We start from the raw sequence: 17,331 nt of genomic DNA on the forward strand, positions 1-17,331 counted from the left end.
ATAACATGTCTATACTCAATTTTATCCCTGTACTGAATAACTGTTGAGGATTGACCCACCCATTTTTAAGTGTTTGTACAGCTAAGAAAATTTTGATTTAGCATAGTTTTAATGAACGAAGTTCCATAACTCAATAAGGCCAATAGAAAATTCATAAAATCAAAAAAACCTTCCTTTTAAAAGATATATATAAAATTATTGATATTGGCTGATGCAATCTTGACGAACTATACAACAATGAAAGTGTTGGCAGACGGACAGACAGACAGAGAGACAGAGGCTATTAAAGGGCTGTGCTGACTAGTTGCAGCAGTCAATTATTAGTCAGTATACCATACATGGAACATTTCAGCTACTGTGGATTCAGTTTTGTGGGTACAAATTTTTGTGGATTGAGAAAAAAAATCCATTTTCGTGGATATTTGATTTCGTGGTTTTGCTTTAGTCAGCATATATCTTTATGGAACACTTGTAATTCGTTGAACATTTAATTCTTGGTTTCCCTGTACCCACTAGATCCATGAAAAATTGGTATCCAATGAATAGTAATGAATCCACAGTATATTTGGATTTCACTTATTAAAATAAAACAGTTCGTTCCATAGAAAAAAGTTTCTACACCTATTACAGTCCAATATTATTTTGGTTTTCAATTTCAAAAGTTTAAAAACATGATATCATATGAAACATACTGTCAAGTCCTTGTAAAATCTCTGCCAAGTTTGGATTCAATCCATTTGTCTATTTTATAAAGTAAACCAAGTAACAGCTTGCCCCATTGCCAACTCGTGGCACCTCCCAACTATCAACAACCTATCCCCACTGAAAACTATGAGTTCAATCCCACTGAAACAAGAGCTACTAACTTTCCCAAACAAACAATATAAAATAAAATATACATTATGCACACACTCATCCTCAATGAATATAACCTGAACCTCTGATTAAACATGAACCTCAGATTAAACATGAACCTTCCATATTGCCCTGCCTATAAAATGAGAAATACATTTGTATATACGTTTTACCAATAATAAAACATTGCAATAATTTCTGAATTTACACTTTACAGTTATATATCATATTTTCTACATCTACAAACAATTCAAACCCTGATAGTATAAATTTCAGTTCCTAGGGAAAAACTACCATCCCATTTTATTTTATAGCGGACTTGTTTACATGCACCAATATTAAACCTAATCTTGTTGAACTTAACCACAATTATTTCCTATTGAACAGGATTCAAAAATGATGTAAAACAATTGTGTTACCAAATTTCTAGAGACAGAAGGGAATTCACATCTTATGCTTATTTATTTAACCATAATTCATAAAAAAAATAGTGAGAAATCCCCAGACAATTTTTATAGCCAATCATTCTTGTCACTAGTTGTCACCAGGAATAAACTGACAGTGAAATTATTGTGTGATAGAATTTGACATCTTTATGAATCAAGACTCAAATAAATTGTATAATAATTTAACTAACAGACAAAAAGATGGAGTGAAAATACTTCCTATTTGGGTGTTTTTCTTTTAAAATCAATTAGAAAACAGTATGTACATGGGTAGAAAATCTAATTGTATTTCTCTTGAAATGTAACAATATGTGCTGGAAGGGAGTTAACTCATTATCCATACATCTTCTTCAAAAATATATTTCACTTATAAAATTGAAGTATTTTATTACATTGCTTTAGATTGGAAGACCTTTAAAAATAGTAAAATATTATTAATTCCAAATGGAATAAATGATGGATTAATTATAAAATGATTTATACTATTTTAGGGTAAATTGTTCCTCTTTCACATGAAATGAGAGACTACTGTCACATTATAGTTATAGTACTCCAAGTTGAATTACATAAGAGTTAAATACTATATGAGAATGTTTACCTGTCATACTTGTGTTTCAAGGTTAACTTATCATCTCCTTCCTTGATTGTGAATAACACCTCCAAACTTACAATTATATCCACTGAATTGCATTCTTATTTTCATATAATAGATAATATCAAATGATCAAACAAGGGTCATATTATAGGGATATATGTTCTAATCTGATGACAGACAAAAAGTATCAGCACAACTAGCAATCCATTAACTGTACAAATAACATATCAATTTTGACAGAAATTGACCTTTTCTGCATTCTTGTCTAAGGTCAAAGATTATCCACTAATCCTACTAAAGGTATAACACCTGTAATCACAAGTACACATCATAAATTTTACAATTAAGATTATCTTACTGATCCTTACACCTGAGGGAAACAACAAACTGTCAATCATCATAGGCTTGTTGACAAATGGGCAGGACCAACTTTATTTATCTTTTTATATATTGATACCAAGAGATTTCCAATGTGTAATTATAAAGTACATTAAACATTTATGATAATATAAAAGTCTGCACTAAGTTATGAAGTGTGATATGCATACATATTCATGCCAAAGGCTTTAGGTAACCTTGTTATACCATTTATAGAGAAGGTTGTCAAAAAAATATAAAGGAAGGTAAACGTACTGGAGATGTTTACAAAGGCTCATTAAAAAAACTCCATGGAGGTGTTAACAGCTTAAACAGAGCTACAGAAAAAATGCAGAAATTTAAAACAAATAATTTGGAATCTAATTTTTAATATTTGATTTTCTCAAGGTATGACATACTTTAACAGAGAAACTCAATTGAGATAAAAGTATTTAAAAAGTGATGAAATATTACCTTGATTTTGTAGAGAAGACATAATATATCCATGTGTCTATTACTTACATTAGGTAATACACATTCTGTTGATGTTTTTCATTGATAGTTCTTACTGAACCATGGACAGATAAATTTGTTTGTTATGAGCCATTTCATATATGAGGATAAGAACAGGGTAAGACAAGTCAACCAAAAGTACCTGTTTCACTACCTTACACAAATTTAATAAACATAGGATAAAATTGTAATTACTTTCTGGTTTTATCTACAAATCACTAAGGTGTACAAACAATTAATAACTTGTTTTTTTTATAATTTCCAATTTTATTTAATTTAATTATATCCTGAAAATGCACTTGCTTTTCAATTTCATATTTTCATCACTAGCTGCCTGCTCATATTCATTAACAAAAGAACCATTATTAATTCTTCAGTTAATTTATTGTTTTTATCTTGTTATGATTGCATAACACTACAGTATTATTTTGACAATAATAGGTCAGGTGAAGATAAAGCATGTCTGATGTAAGAATTATATAACTCTCCTCCCAATTTTTATTATCAAACATACCAGAACAGCTGAGTAATATTTTTCACAAATTTACAACCTTCATCTTTCTTCTAAAATAAAATTGCCATTTTCATACATATGATTAGTTACTGAAGCCAAGAATTTGTATTTGTATACAAATCCTTGCTGAAGCAAATCTGAAAATTGCCAATTTTAGGAGATAAAGATCCCTAATGTGGAATGGCAAATAAGAAAACTATCAAAATTATTTTCATGTCACCACTCCAACATCACAAGATTTATTAAAAAACAAGAATATTGTCCATATGACACCATGGCCTCTCCCTGACTATCACTTTTAAAAGGGGGGGGGGGGGGTTCTAACCCAGGATAAAGGGGGGATTCCAACTATATGTCCCCATTCAAATGCATTGATCGTCCAAAAAAAAGGGGGGTTCCAACTATATGTCCCCATTCAAATGCATTGATCGTCCAAAAAAAGGGGGGTTCCAACCCCCCCCTTTTGGATCCGCCACTGCATTTCCATATTCCGTTAACCATGAATGCTTTTTCAAAACCCTAATTTGGTATATATATTTAACAGACAATTGCAAAATAAAAATGTGTACAAAGTTTCATGTTGATGTGACCACAAACTACCTAAACCAAAACTTTAACTCATACCATACTGACAGAATGACCAAGTGAAAGACAGACCCAAAATCATAATGACCCATCTACTTTTGTAGGTGGGGCTTAAAAACACTTCTGAGCTGTTCAATATAAAAATGCTTATGGAGAGTTGTCTCATTGGCACTCGTACCACATCTTATATCTAATTATGATGAACAAAATTCCATAACACAAATTGAATCATATCTGAATGGATGCTTTCTATTATAATTCAGTACATTTATACTAGATGTGTAAAGATGACACATATACCATGTCTACTGCCAAATTCAATTTTCATGAAATTTCTATGTCTATCGACCACAATTCCATGTTAAATAAGTAATCTGAAAGGAAACTCAAATGCAATTTGTATCTCATCATTTCACACCAAAAAATAATCTAAATTTCAAATGGTTTGATTGTAATAATAGAAGTACCAAATGAGGAAGGGACATGGTTAACCACTATATGCCTGGTGGCTGGTGCACTCAATGTCTGGGCTGGATTGTCAAACTCAAGAGATTTCCTGACAAATTAAGGGATCAGATGAATCCTTAGGGAAAATACATTTTTTAAAGTAAAGTAAAACTCTTGAAGGACAAAAGTGAAAATTATAAAAATTTATTTTTGAGGTTCTGCAATAGCAAATACTAGTTACTAGTACACAAGATATAAAGCAGATGAACAAATAGACCATGTGGTTTCCTCCGCAAACTGGCGGTCCTGTCGGTCCTGACCACCAAAAAACAGATTGGCACACCAATTGAGGGTGTTGAATGGTGGTCTTGATGTCATACTAAAAGTTTGTGATGGTTTCATTTTTTTTATGCTTACTGGTATTAAGCATAGATCCTAATTACAATGTATAGCATTACTTGATATTGTACCATATAATTATTGCACAATCAGGGTTCTAATATACCTGTGGAAATAATGAATAGCAAATACTCCAATGCAAATACAGAACCCCCAAATGTTTCCTTGTTGCCAAAAAATTGTTTATACTTAATTTTAATAAACAGATCACCAATAAAAGTTACCTGAGGTAAACTATTTATTATGAGTGAATTAATCTGAGGTATTAAAAATTGATCTTGAAGAACCAAATCTGTGTCAAATTACAAGGGGAGATAAGTATACATTTTGCAAAAAATCTACAAATTCAATCCATCTTCTTGTTAACAAATTATCTGCCTACAGCATGTAAGTGCAGCACATCTGGAAGACAGAAATCTTTCACAAGTCTACCAGGTGTTGTATGATTCACACATTTTTATCTTTACTTACTACAGATAATAATTCCAATCAAAATACCATAGACATGGACAAATGACAAGAGAACATCCATAAAGAGATCAAAGCAGTGTAACAAGGAGTTAGAAGACATGAAGGAAAGATCTAAACCTATATAGTTATGTCAATTCAATATAACTCACCCATAAACTTTCAATTTCTATTGTTGTTATTCAGGGACACCTAACTATTATTATAAATTAACACGGTTAATTCTTTTATTTTAATGGGTAATTTACATTAATATCTATGAATGGATTATACTTAGAATGAATACAATAGGGTACTAGGAGCCTGAATGGCGCATCTGGTGGAAATGTCTCATATAGATATATAGATTGCTGTTCGGTGTGAACCAAGGCTCCGTGTTGAAGGCCATCCTTTGACCTATAATGGTTTACTTTTACAAATTGTGACTTGGATGGAGAGTTGTCTCAATGGCACTCATACCACATCTTCTTATATCTATGTAAATCTGGCAATCAAATGCCATATTAACAGGGATTGAACTTAAGACTTTGGCAATGGTAGCCCACAACTTAAATTTTGTAGCCCACATATATAGTCCTATGCAAGAAAGGCAGAAATTTAAGTAGCCCACACCAAATTTTAGGGGGCCATTGGCGAGTGGGCCCCTGCTAATTTCAAATCCTGATCAATATGTACTGTAAACCCAGTAATTATTGCCATTTTTTCTTACTAATAATGTGAAAAATGTGACAGTATCTGGTTTGCCTTAATAAAAACTTGCAAACATAATTTCAGTAGTGATAGATATATTCCTTTACAAATTTTTGAAATCACATTAATTAGATCTTGCATTTTTACCAGTAATCAGTGGTGATTCCCAATAACAAAAGCACAGATTAGGCATTTCTGAATTTCCAGTATTTACAAATTCTGTATCCTAAAATTGGCAATACACAGACAACGATTGTCAAGCGATTTTCTTGTTTATTTTGCAGTTTGGAAAAATGAGAAAAAATTTCTCAAACAATTCCAAAATCACAGGTGAACAACTTCAATATATGTGCAATCTTCCTGTGAAGTTTCAGTGATCTAAGCTGAAAACTGTAAAAGCAGTTGATTACACAAAACTTGTACCCTCTTTAATAAATTTTGTTGAATAAAGACCATGACCCCGTTCACACTTGATTTTTTTAATCAATCTAAATTTAAATTGATCTAAATAAAACCAGTTAGCTTCACATTATCTTTAATCCTAACAATCTCAATAGGTATAAACTGAAGTAAACATGCAGTCTATCTGACCTTATTGCGAGTGAAATTGTAAACACTGTGTATAAATAAAAATATCTAATCAAATTAATGTGTTAATTTCCCACGAATTGGGTAGCACATGCTTCCAAAACAATAATGGCTGAAATTACTAATATTGTTTCACTTGAATTACAAGTTCAAATGTTGATACCTCTATTCTTACAGTTTTTGTGATAAATTGCATGTGTAGTTTTGGCGCCATATTTGCACAAAATTTATTTTCGATTCAAAAGTAGATATAAGAAGATGTGGTATGAGTGCCAATGAGACAACTCTCCATCCAAGTCAAAATTTATAAAAGTAAACCATTATAGGTCACAGTACGGTCTTCAACACGGAGCCTTGGCTCACACCGAACAGTAAGCTATAAAGGGCCCCAAAAAATTACTAGTGTAAAACCATTCAAATGGGAAACCAACGGTCTAATCTATATAAAAAACGAGAAAAGAGAAACACTTATGAACCACATCAACAAACGACAACTACTGAACATCACTAGTTAAGATCGATCTCTGAGTTTACATTTAAAATAAGATCGATTCACATTAGATCAATTCAAACTAAACTACCTCTTTTTGTGTAATAGTTTAGTTAAAAACAATTAAAAGCATTTACACTGGACTTCAGTACTTCTAAAGTGAACTGATTTAGTTTAAATTGATCTAAATGTCCAAGTGTGAACAGGGTCTAAGACTGAAAAAATGAGAAAAAAACTCCTCAAACAATTCCATAATAGCAACTGCATCAACTTCAACATATGTTCTATCTTCCTGTGAAGTTTCAGAGATCTGGATTGAAAACTGTAGGAGAAGTTCGTTTCATAAATAAGGTACCTACTTTAACCTGTACACCCGCCCGCCCAACATCACCATAATATAAGCCAAAATGAAAGAAATATACACTAGCAGATTTTAAAAAGTTTTTGTGTATTATTTTTGCTGTTAAAAGCAGATTATCTCTATGTGTGATTTTTCAAGATAATAGACAGAAACAGTAATATTGCTTAACAAAAAATAACTCTTGCCACTGGACATTAAGCTACCAACAATCAATTAATCTTGAAGGGCAATTACTCCTGTAAGGAGTCAAATTGTTACAAATTATTTCCCTTTTTATATATCTTGTGTACATAACTAATTATTTTGCTGTCTACAGTTAAAATTTTCAAGTTAATTAGTAGATCAAAAACCTAAAATAGCTTAAAATTGTCATTTAAACTAGTAGATCTCCATTCTGAACATGTTCACACCAATTTTTGTTTTGTATCTGTAATGGTTTTCAAGAAATTATAAAGTTACTAATATCAACTTGCTATTTTTTATAATTTTTTTTAGAAGCAGAATACACATAAAAGAAAGTACACAAGTACATAAATAAAAGCTCCCTGCCATCAAAACCTGCCTGATTTCTATGATTTTTTTTGTTGTCATGTGCATAATCAGTTACAATGATTTATCTATAAATTAATTATATTTCTACTGAAATCACCTTAAATTTCTTATGTAAATGCACAGCTAGATAAAGTAAACATAATATAGTACTTTCCTGGGTCAAATAAATAAAATTCTAACCATATTGTTTGAGGTCATTTACACCAAGATGTCATTTATTGTCAGGAATCATCAACAGCATAGTTTTGTCCATTTATAGAATTTGAAGCTGATTTCAGATCCTCAGATGTCTATTTTAGGTAAACTAATGTTTTGGGGTGAAGTTAGTTAAAAGTTGAGATCGAAAAAATCAGTCATCGAATAACCAAGGATATCATCAAATGCCACTATATGCTTTCTTTGGTCATGCATAAAAACACATACAGGTATCCACAATAAATAATCTTCTTATCATAAATGTCAAATAAAAAAGCACTTAAAAACCACTTCCCAAAGTCATCTTGACATGGTCATCATGAAACATTCTTCTATTTAAATTAGTTACTATGGTAACATATAATTCTGTAATTCTTATGGATTTCCTCCATGTCAGAATGGATTTGGGTGATCTTTACTTTAATCAATGGACATGGTTCTTACAAGCTAATGAGTGCCTTCACCAGAAAGCTGTCATTTTCTAGAGTATGGATTTTTCCTATGTGCATTAAATGAAACTGCTCAAAGCAAAAATCTACACTGCTGTAAACAAAATAGAACTAAAGAGCAAAAACGTTAATTATAGATGTACTTATAAAGGGAAGAAACTCCTTGTATAAACCACAAGATCAATAAAGTTAACACAGAACACAAACCGATAAATGTTCTAATGGAAAAGTCTATATGACCCAAGTGTATTTGTTCACACCAAATTTCAGAAAGTCTAACTTTGGAGTTACAAATGTATGTCAATGTTTTGAAGTGTATACAGTATGAAAAGGAAAAACACTAACACCTCTACTGCTAGTATGAGATTAGAAACTGAGTTTAAACATGAACAACAATACACAGTTAACACTTCACAATAAAAAAAAACATTCAAATTGATGTGACAAATCATTTTAAAAGTTTCACATCAACATGACACTTGTGGTATCCAAAGGAGTACTTGCTTTACACTTAAGGTCATTTTACATTTTATATCATATGATTACTTGAATATAAAACGGAATTAATTACAAGAAAACTCACAGTGAACTGAAAACCAACAATTTTGCAATTTTTTTCATATTTCATGGACATCGATTCCCTAACAGTAAAAGCTGCAATGCTGAAAGATTTTCAACTTTTTGCTAAAACACCAAAAGCAAACTAAAATTTTCAATTAGAAAAAGAGTTTCATAACTTATAGAGGCTCACATCTTAATGGTAGCATTTATCAAAGTGAAAACATGAGCTGACATTCTTGTAACAGTAAAAAAATTATTACAAAGTAAACTTATTGCTGGTCCCAGTTTATGTTCAGGGACAAATATTTCATGTATATTCAGGATGTATTGACACAATTAATAGGAAGTGACATAGCTAAGGAAATACAAATAACAGGGGTTGAACTATCAGCTATTGCTCACTAATGGTACCCCCATTATAAGAATTAGGTAAACAGGAAATTAATGAGCTATTGATACAAAAGCCATGAAGATTGATTATAATTTTCAGAAAGCCCTGATTTGTAGTTCTTAAGAAAAATGTGATGAAATTTCATGGGACAGACAAACATATAGATGTTAACAGGTTAATCTCCCTCCTTCGGACTGAGGCTATAACAAACATAGCGAAAATACATATGGACAAATAGGGATCATCTGCTCTCCCAAAATTTGAACGAAAGGAGGCATGACATTAAAGAATCAAATCAACTTCTTTTATCACCTCTTACACTTATTTATACAGGAACCTTACAGAAAGGGTATAAAATCAAAATACACAATGTAAACTATTTTTGTAGCATTTAAATTCCACTTAATCCCCCTTTCAAGAGAAACCAGGAAACCAAATAAATCTAAATAGTTAGATAATTATAGTACTTACCTGTACAAATTAAATAAATTACAACATTTATTTACTGATATTGACAAACAGGAACTGATCAAGTTGTGAAACAAACTGGTCATTTTCCAGTTGATATCATTGCTGGCATAACTGAAGAAAAGGGTACTTTTTATTAGCCCCGTATCTGTCCTTACTTTAATCTAACTGTAACTGAAAAAAGATCAATGACATCCAAAAAGATACGATTTTTCCAGCTAAAGAACTTCTTACTGAAATTTTTTTTCAAGTACAAAAAAAGAAAAAAGAAAACTGTTGACAAAGAGATATGTCTAGCCTGTCAGCAGAAAATTCAGAAAAAGACAAACTGATAAGAAAGCAACATTTGTAATTAATTCAAAGTTGCTGGGACCATGAACTTAGGGAACAGGGCTTGAAATTGTTATCAAATGGTTTGTACTGATAGTAATGCAACTTTATAGAAAATATCATTGATCTATCACAAGTAGTACCTATCAAAATAACTGAGGCAGAAAACTTAACATTGAAAATTGCTTATTAATTGAAAGTCGCTGGATAAGGGGGCAGGGCCTAGAAACAGTCTTCAAACTAATATGTACCGATAACAATGCAACTTTATAGAAAATATCATTGATCTACCACAAGTCATTCCAATCAAACTTTAAACTTCAGCAGAAAACTTAACATTGAAAAGCAACACCTATGTTTCATCGCAGGCAGACAAAATCAGAAGAAAAGCTATTTCTTAGGAACATTCTGTTTCTGTTTGTCAATTTCACCCTTTAAAAGATTTTGACTCATTTTTCAACAGCATCCAATGAAAAATAAATTGCAAAAAATCTTCAAGGTGACACATTGGTTAGCAAATGTGCATCAAAGAGATGTAAGCCCTTTTAATTGGTTCAGTTGGGTTATTATAATATTAAAAAGAGAATAAGAACCCGTTTACACTTGTAAAAAAGATTGATCTTTCCTGAGATTGATCTTAAAAAGATCGATCTTTAGTCTAATGTAAACGGGAAAGATCAATCTTCAATCGGACTTAAAAAGTCCACCTCCAGAGGTGGTTTTAAAAAGATTGATCTTAATTGAATCGATCTTTCTTCAAGTGTAAAATGCTTAGATCGATCGTGATCGATCTTTCTTCAAGTGAACGTTATATTTAAATATTAAAATACATCTGCGCATGTTCGGTGACAAAAACACACGTTTAACAAGAGTGCACACACTGAAATGTCTCGCCTTCTTTACTAATCATTGATATTATGTTGATAGTTCTAAATATAAAGCTTTACTACAAATATCACATAAACTTAACATGATCCAAGAAAATGAGGTCAAGGTCATATAAACCAAACAAGAAATACATGTACACCTTACAATCATTCAATACACTAAATATAGTTGACCTATTGCTTATAGTTTCTAAGATACAGACTTAACCAAGAAAACTAAACATTGACTAATGAACAATGAAAATGAGGTCAAGGTCAGATGAACCATGCCTGGCAGACATGTATAGCTTGCAATCCTTCCATACAACAAATATAGTTGACCTATCTGCTTATAGTAATAGAAAAACAGACCAAAACACAAAAACTTAACACTGAGCTATGAACCGTGAAAATGAGGTCAAGGTCAAATAAAACCGGCCAGACTGACATGTACATCATAAAATATTTCCATACACCAAATATAGTTGACCTATTGCATATAGTATTAGAAAAAAAGACCAAAACTCAAAAATTTAACGTTGAACGCTGAACCATGAAAATGAGGTCAAGGTCAGAAGACAGCTGCCAGCTAGACATGTACACCTTACAATCATTCCATACACCAAATATAGTAGACCTATTGCATACAGTATAAGAAAAACAGACCAAAACACAAAAACTTAACTATAACCACTGAACCATGAAAATGAGGTCAAGGTCAGATGACACCTGCCAGTTGGACATGTACACCTTACAGTCCTTCCATACACCGAATATGCTAGACCTATTGCTTCTAGTATCTGAGATATGGACTTGACCACCAAAACTTAACCTTGTTCACTGATCCATAAAATGAGGCCGAGGTCAAGTGAAAACTGTCTGACGGGCATGAGGACCTTGCAAGGTACGCACAAACCAAATATAGTTATCCTATTACTCATTATAAGAGAGAAATTAACATTACAAAAATGAACATGTGACAGACGGAAACTTCGTAACATAAGGCATCTATATACAAAGTATGAAGCATCCAGGTCTTCCACCTTCTAAAATACAAAGCTTTTAAGAAGTTAGCTTACGCCACCGCCAGATCACTATCCCTATGTCGAGCTTTCTGCGACAAAAGTTGCAGGCTCGACAAAAATGATGGATGGGATAAGAAAAGTATATATTTGTGTTAGACCCCGTTTACACTTGTTCCATTCTCAATTTAATTTATAGATTCCGCCGTTTTTGGATCATTCTTCTGAATCGATAAATTCTTTTTCTTTGCTGCAAATCCTCATCTTCAAACGCATTGACCGTTCTTTTTTAAGTGATAGTCTTCTGTACGAAATTCCAATGATCCAACTATTTTCTCCATGATTTAGCAGTGATTGATAGTCCGTGTGAGATGCAAAAATTATTTTACTATTCTATTTTTACGATTATTTGTTTATGAAATGCAAGGTAATAAGGTCAGACCGGTTCTTTTTATGTCGCAGTGTAAATGCACTAGATTTAATAAGATCGATCTCAATCGATCTTGCATGTGCAAATGTAAATGCGAACTGGTCTTTTTAAGACAGATTCAAATAAAGATTGGTTCAATTTCGTTGAGTGTAAATGGGGTCTTAAAGCCACTTAGTGATGACAGTTAGCTTGAATGGAGTTTGATTCTAGTGATTTGAACATCATGGATCTGTCCCTGTGCTTTAAGTCCCTGTGCTTATATGGTGTCTTACAAGAGGACTAGAGTCATATTTCCTGAGGAGAGATTACCCAATAAAAGATTGTCATTTACCCAAGATAAATTGTGAGTTACAGGAGGAAAATTACTTTTTTAGTGCCAACTAATGTTTGGACTAATTCACAATTTGTGTATAATTATATAGAAAGTGTAGTGTATAGGTGCAAAGGTTTTTAAGAACATACATTTTTCACATGAATGTAAATCTTGTTTAGGTATAGTCATCAATGGATGTGTGTGTGGTCATCAATTAAGCTATAAACATTTAATAGGTGTATAATGGTGAGAACTTAAAAATCTAAGATAATACAGTAATAGGTTTATAAATCTCAAAACAAGAGTTCCATGTATTAGATACATCTATGAGGGTGTTAGCCTGATTGGGTGTATCTAATTTACAACAAGATATTATTGTCAATGCAGAATGATAGTTGTCCATAATTTTGGAGAGGGGGGTCTTTCAGAGATTTGACCATATGATCAATGCAGGGTATCCAATTTCATTTAACGACATCTTGGTGTAAATGATAACACAAATGTATTATACTAAAAGACCAAATTATAAAGATAATAGATCTTTTAAATAAATAAGGTAAAACAGCATTTTCTTATACTTACTTATGGAAAAGGCAAGAAAAGCCTATTTCAAAATAAAGAAAACTGTTGGTCTGAATAATCCATGTAGACTACTTGAAAAATTGTTTGATACATTAATATCACCTATACTTATGTACTGTTGTGAAATTTGGGGCATTTACTCATCCTTAAGGGACTCTGAACCCTTTGAAAAACTACACATTAACTTTATCAAAGAAGCACTTGGTGTTCATTGCAAGGCTTCAAATGATGCTTGTCGTGCTGAGCTTGGTCGAATTCCACTCAAAAGTAAAATTGTATTGTCAAGCATAAATTTTTTAGAGCATATACTTTCATCAGAAAATACACTTGTAAATCAAATTTTCTGTGCAACAAGGTTTTCAAACTACTGGATCAAAAAAACTAAATGCAGCTTACAAAAATTAGGATATTCATATCTTGTAGAAAAAAGTTGTTTAACAAAGCAGCACTTGGAACAAGTAAAACAAAGAATTTATGATCAGTGCTTGCAGAATCAAAATGCAAACATACAGGAATCTTCTAAACTCAGTTTCTTTCGTCAAGTCTACAAAATGGGTCAAAGACCATCATATGTTGATTCACTAAACAATTTAAATGATAGAGCAGCAATATGCAAAATACACATAAGTGCACATTCTTTAATGATTGAAAGGGGAAGACATCTTAACATTCCTAGAGAGGAAAGATACTTTCCTGTCTGTAAAAATGGGGAAATTGAAGATGAACAACATTTCTTATTACAATGTAATAGATTTACCTCAAAACGAGAAATATTAGAAAATAAAATAAATGTTATATTTAAAATACAGCGTAACATTACCACTGATGAAAAAATATCTCTATTGGTTAACAATAGCTCAGCATTATTACTAAGACTGTCTTCCTCTTTCATATCAGAGTGTCTAAATATAAGGAATAGTGAACTAATATGAAACATCAATATGTAACTTTTCATTCTACCATGTCAATTGATATAATTATATATATGCAATAGGTCTTAACCATTTATTGTTAATGAGTTTGTGCCAATAAAAATATTTGTATATTCTTATATTTATTTTATAACTTGAAAAAATGACTTTACTTTAATACTGAATTCACTGTTGTATGGTTTTGTAATGGTGTCCAACTTGACATGATAGACAATTTTATCATTTTGATGTTGTTCTTGATAAAAATTGAAAACTGATTGAAAATACTGCAAGTAGTGTAAGAATCTTTTTAATTAAATAAAAAACTGTTACAGTGTTTCAATCTCTAATCGATCTTGTTTTGTGCTTCATACAAGCAACAAGTATTAGATACACCAATGAGCACATTATCCCAATTGGGTGTATCTAATTTACACCAAGATATAATTGTCAATCCAGAATGATAGTTTTCAATAATTTTGGAGGGGGTCTGTCAGCAATTCAACCATACCTTATTGAAAAGCATGATAAATGCAGTGTATCTAATTTCATTTAACATCATCTTGGTGTGAACAGGAATATAACTTGTACTGTACCAGTAATATTACTGAAAAACAAGCTAGCTGGAAACAAATGACATTAAACAGGTCAACTAAAAAACAAACTCACTTAATAAATGGTTGTAGGTTAGGTATAAATATAAAATAAATGTGGATAGTGTCCACATGTGGACACAGATGATGCCCCCGCTTGCATATCATATAGTTATAAAGGGACATAACTGAAGAACAATAAAAGTGACGCTACCCAAATTTGAACTTGATCTGAGTTTATGTGGTAATAAGCATTGCGTGTAAGTCTCATAACATTTGGTTGAGGCTAACTTAAGTAGAGAACAGAAACTAAAAATTCAGCAATTTTTCTATTTGTATAAAACACGCATAACTCTAGAACGGTTGTGTGTAAGTTTATAACATTTGGTTGAGACAAACTAAAAAATTCAGCAATTTTTATGTTTATAAAGGGACATAACTCAAGAATGGTAAAAGTGTCGCCACCAAATTTCGTACTTAATCTGTATTATGTAGTAATAAGCATTGTGTATAAGTTTCATAACATTTGGTTGAGGCAAACTAAAGTTAGAAAACGGAAACAAAAAATTTGTACTTGATCTTAGTTTTGTGGTAATGAATATTGTGTTAGGATTCATAATGTTTGGTTGGCGCAAACTTAAGTTACAGAATGGAAACTAAAAATTTTGCAATCTTTCGAATTATAAAGGGGCATAACTCAATAATGGTTAAAGTGACACTACCCAAATTCAACTTGATCTGTGTTTTATCACTGGAAGTCAAAATTAAACATTGCATTGTATAAAGCATTGATTGTAGTTGATTCAATTATAATCATGGACAAAGGAAGATAACTCCAATTTTAAAATTACTTGACATTTAGAAGAAAATAAAAATTTTGCAATTTTTCCATTTATAAAGGGCAATAACTCTAGAACAGTTAAAGTGAAGCCACCAAAATTCAAACTTGATCTGTGTTTGTGGTAATAAGCATTGTGTATAAGTTTCATAACATTTGGTTGAGGCAAACTTAAGTTAGAGAACGGAAACTAAAAGTTTTGCAATTTTTCCATTTATAAAGGGCATAACTCTAGAACGGTTGAAGTGATGCCACCAAAATTCAAACTTGATCTGTGTTTTGTTGTAATAAGCATTATGTATAAGTTTCATAACATTTGGTTGAGGCAAACTCAAGTTATAGAAAGGAAACCAATTTTGGGACGTACGGACGGACGTACGTACAGAAGGACAAGGGTAAAACTTAATACCCCCACCACTAGGGCAGAGCATAAAAAAACATGTGAAAAACAATACAACAGATGATATGATAACCAAAATAACAACATACCTAAACTTTTGTATACAATTAGTATTTAATTCATAGATAGAAGGACAAGTTATTGAAACTTTTACCTTCCAGCTAAATTGTGTACAAATTCTGCTAAAACAGCAATTTAACAAATCATTATAATCATAACACTACCATAATACCTCAATAATGTCACTCTGGAGTCTTTATTTACATTACAAATTTTGTCTGATCCATAAATTGTTTTGTTTATTATCTTTATCAATATCAAATATTGACACATAAATATCAGTTCAAATAAAGGTATAATCTGGAACCTAAGGTGAAAAATAATAATTTTCTGTGAGTAATTATAACCTTTGCAATGATTTATTTATATCCTTTGATAAAAGGTGTTATATGTGTATCTTAAAGGTCAATAAATTGGCTAACATTATTACATTATTCTTCAAAAAAGTCTAATACAACACTATAAAACATGTTAAGACATATGGGTCAATATCCCTAATGTGCCTCGAAATGAGGAACTCAAAAGTTGTGTGTAAACAAAAAATCTCTGAGTAGTGATATTGGACATGTTTCTATTTTTTACAAATGACTGAGCTTAACCATTTGTGGTGATTAGGAAAGTAGAGGAACATAGAATAAATGTGTAAAAACTATGGAGCTATTAAATGTGTTCAAAGTATTAAATTTTCAAAAAACTTATTGTGCTAAAAAGGGGATTTTTTACCATGAGGAGCCGCATCACGAAAGGATGTTCGGGGTATGCTAATTTACGGAAAAAGTAATCACACTAAAATTGTACCCCGAAAATTTAACCACATATGTGAAAATGTCACAGCTTCAAAACGAGCTATCATACATATCCAAGTTTACAATATGGACTGAGCTACAGGAAAAAACCTTACCATTACCGCCTATGGAAGAACAATTAAAGATATTGACCCATATAATAGATCTCAGATCAGTGAAAGTTAACAGCTTTTCCATACAACATGGTTTTGTATTTTGAAAAATAGGGAGATATGAAAATAAGATGGGTGTATAATGATGGTATGAGACCAAAGCA

At 31.6% G+C, this 17,331-nt stretch overlaps 1 protein-coding gene and 1 long non-coding RNA gene across 5 annotated transcripts in view; one reads left to right on the top strand and one right to left on the bottom strand.

The window, feature by feature from the left end:
* The window catches only part of LOC127730430 (uncharacterized), a 157,980-nt gene that overhangs the window by 125,076 nt on the left and 15,573 nt on the right, over window positions 1–17,331 (top strand). The window contains exon 1 of one of the 2 annotated variants that reach the window (XR_007995104.1): window positions 11,758–11,831. The exons of the other annotated variant lie outside the window; for it this stretch is intronic. This is a non-coding gene — a long non-coding RNA (uncharacterized LOC127730430). Of the gene's footprint in view, window positions 1–11,757; window positions 11,832–17,331 lie in introns of those variants that run through there. 2 annotated transcript variants of the gene reach the window in all.
* LOC127730413 (coiled-coil domain-containing protein CG32809-like) overlaps window positions 1–17,331 on the bottom strand; it is a 90,243-nt gene that overhangs the window by 69,770 nt on the left and 3,142 nt on the right. Inside the window, exon 1 of one of the 3 annotated variants that reach the window (XM_052238815.1) lies at window positions 2,728–2,822. The exons of 1 other annotated variant lie outside the window; for it this stretch is intronic. In XM_052238815.1, the coding sequence (XP_052094775.1) occupies window positions 2,728–2,749 (22 nt within the window). In that variant the 5' untranslated portion in view covers window positions 2,750–2,822. Of the gene's footprint in view, window positions 1–1,899; window positions 2,272–2,727; window positions 2,823–17,331 lie in introns of those variants that run through there. One more of the 3 variants, XM_052238817.1, reaches the window with a different exon arrangement.

Source organism: Mytilus californianus, unplaced genomic scaffold, assembly GCF_021869535.1.
Source record: "Mytilus californianus isolate M0D057914Y unplaced genomic scaffold, xbMytCali1.0.p SCAF_2, whole genome shotgun sequence".
Classification (NCBI taxonomy): domain Eukaryota; kingdom Metazoa; phylum Mollusca; class Bivalvia; order Mytilida; family Mytilidae; genus Mytilus; species Mytilus californianus.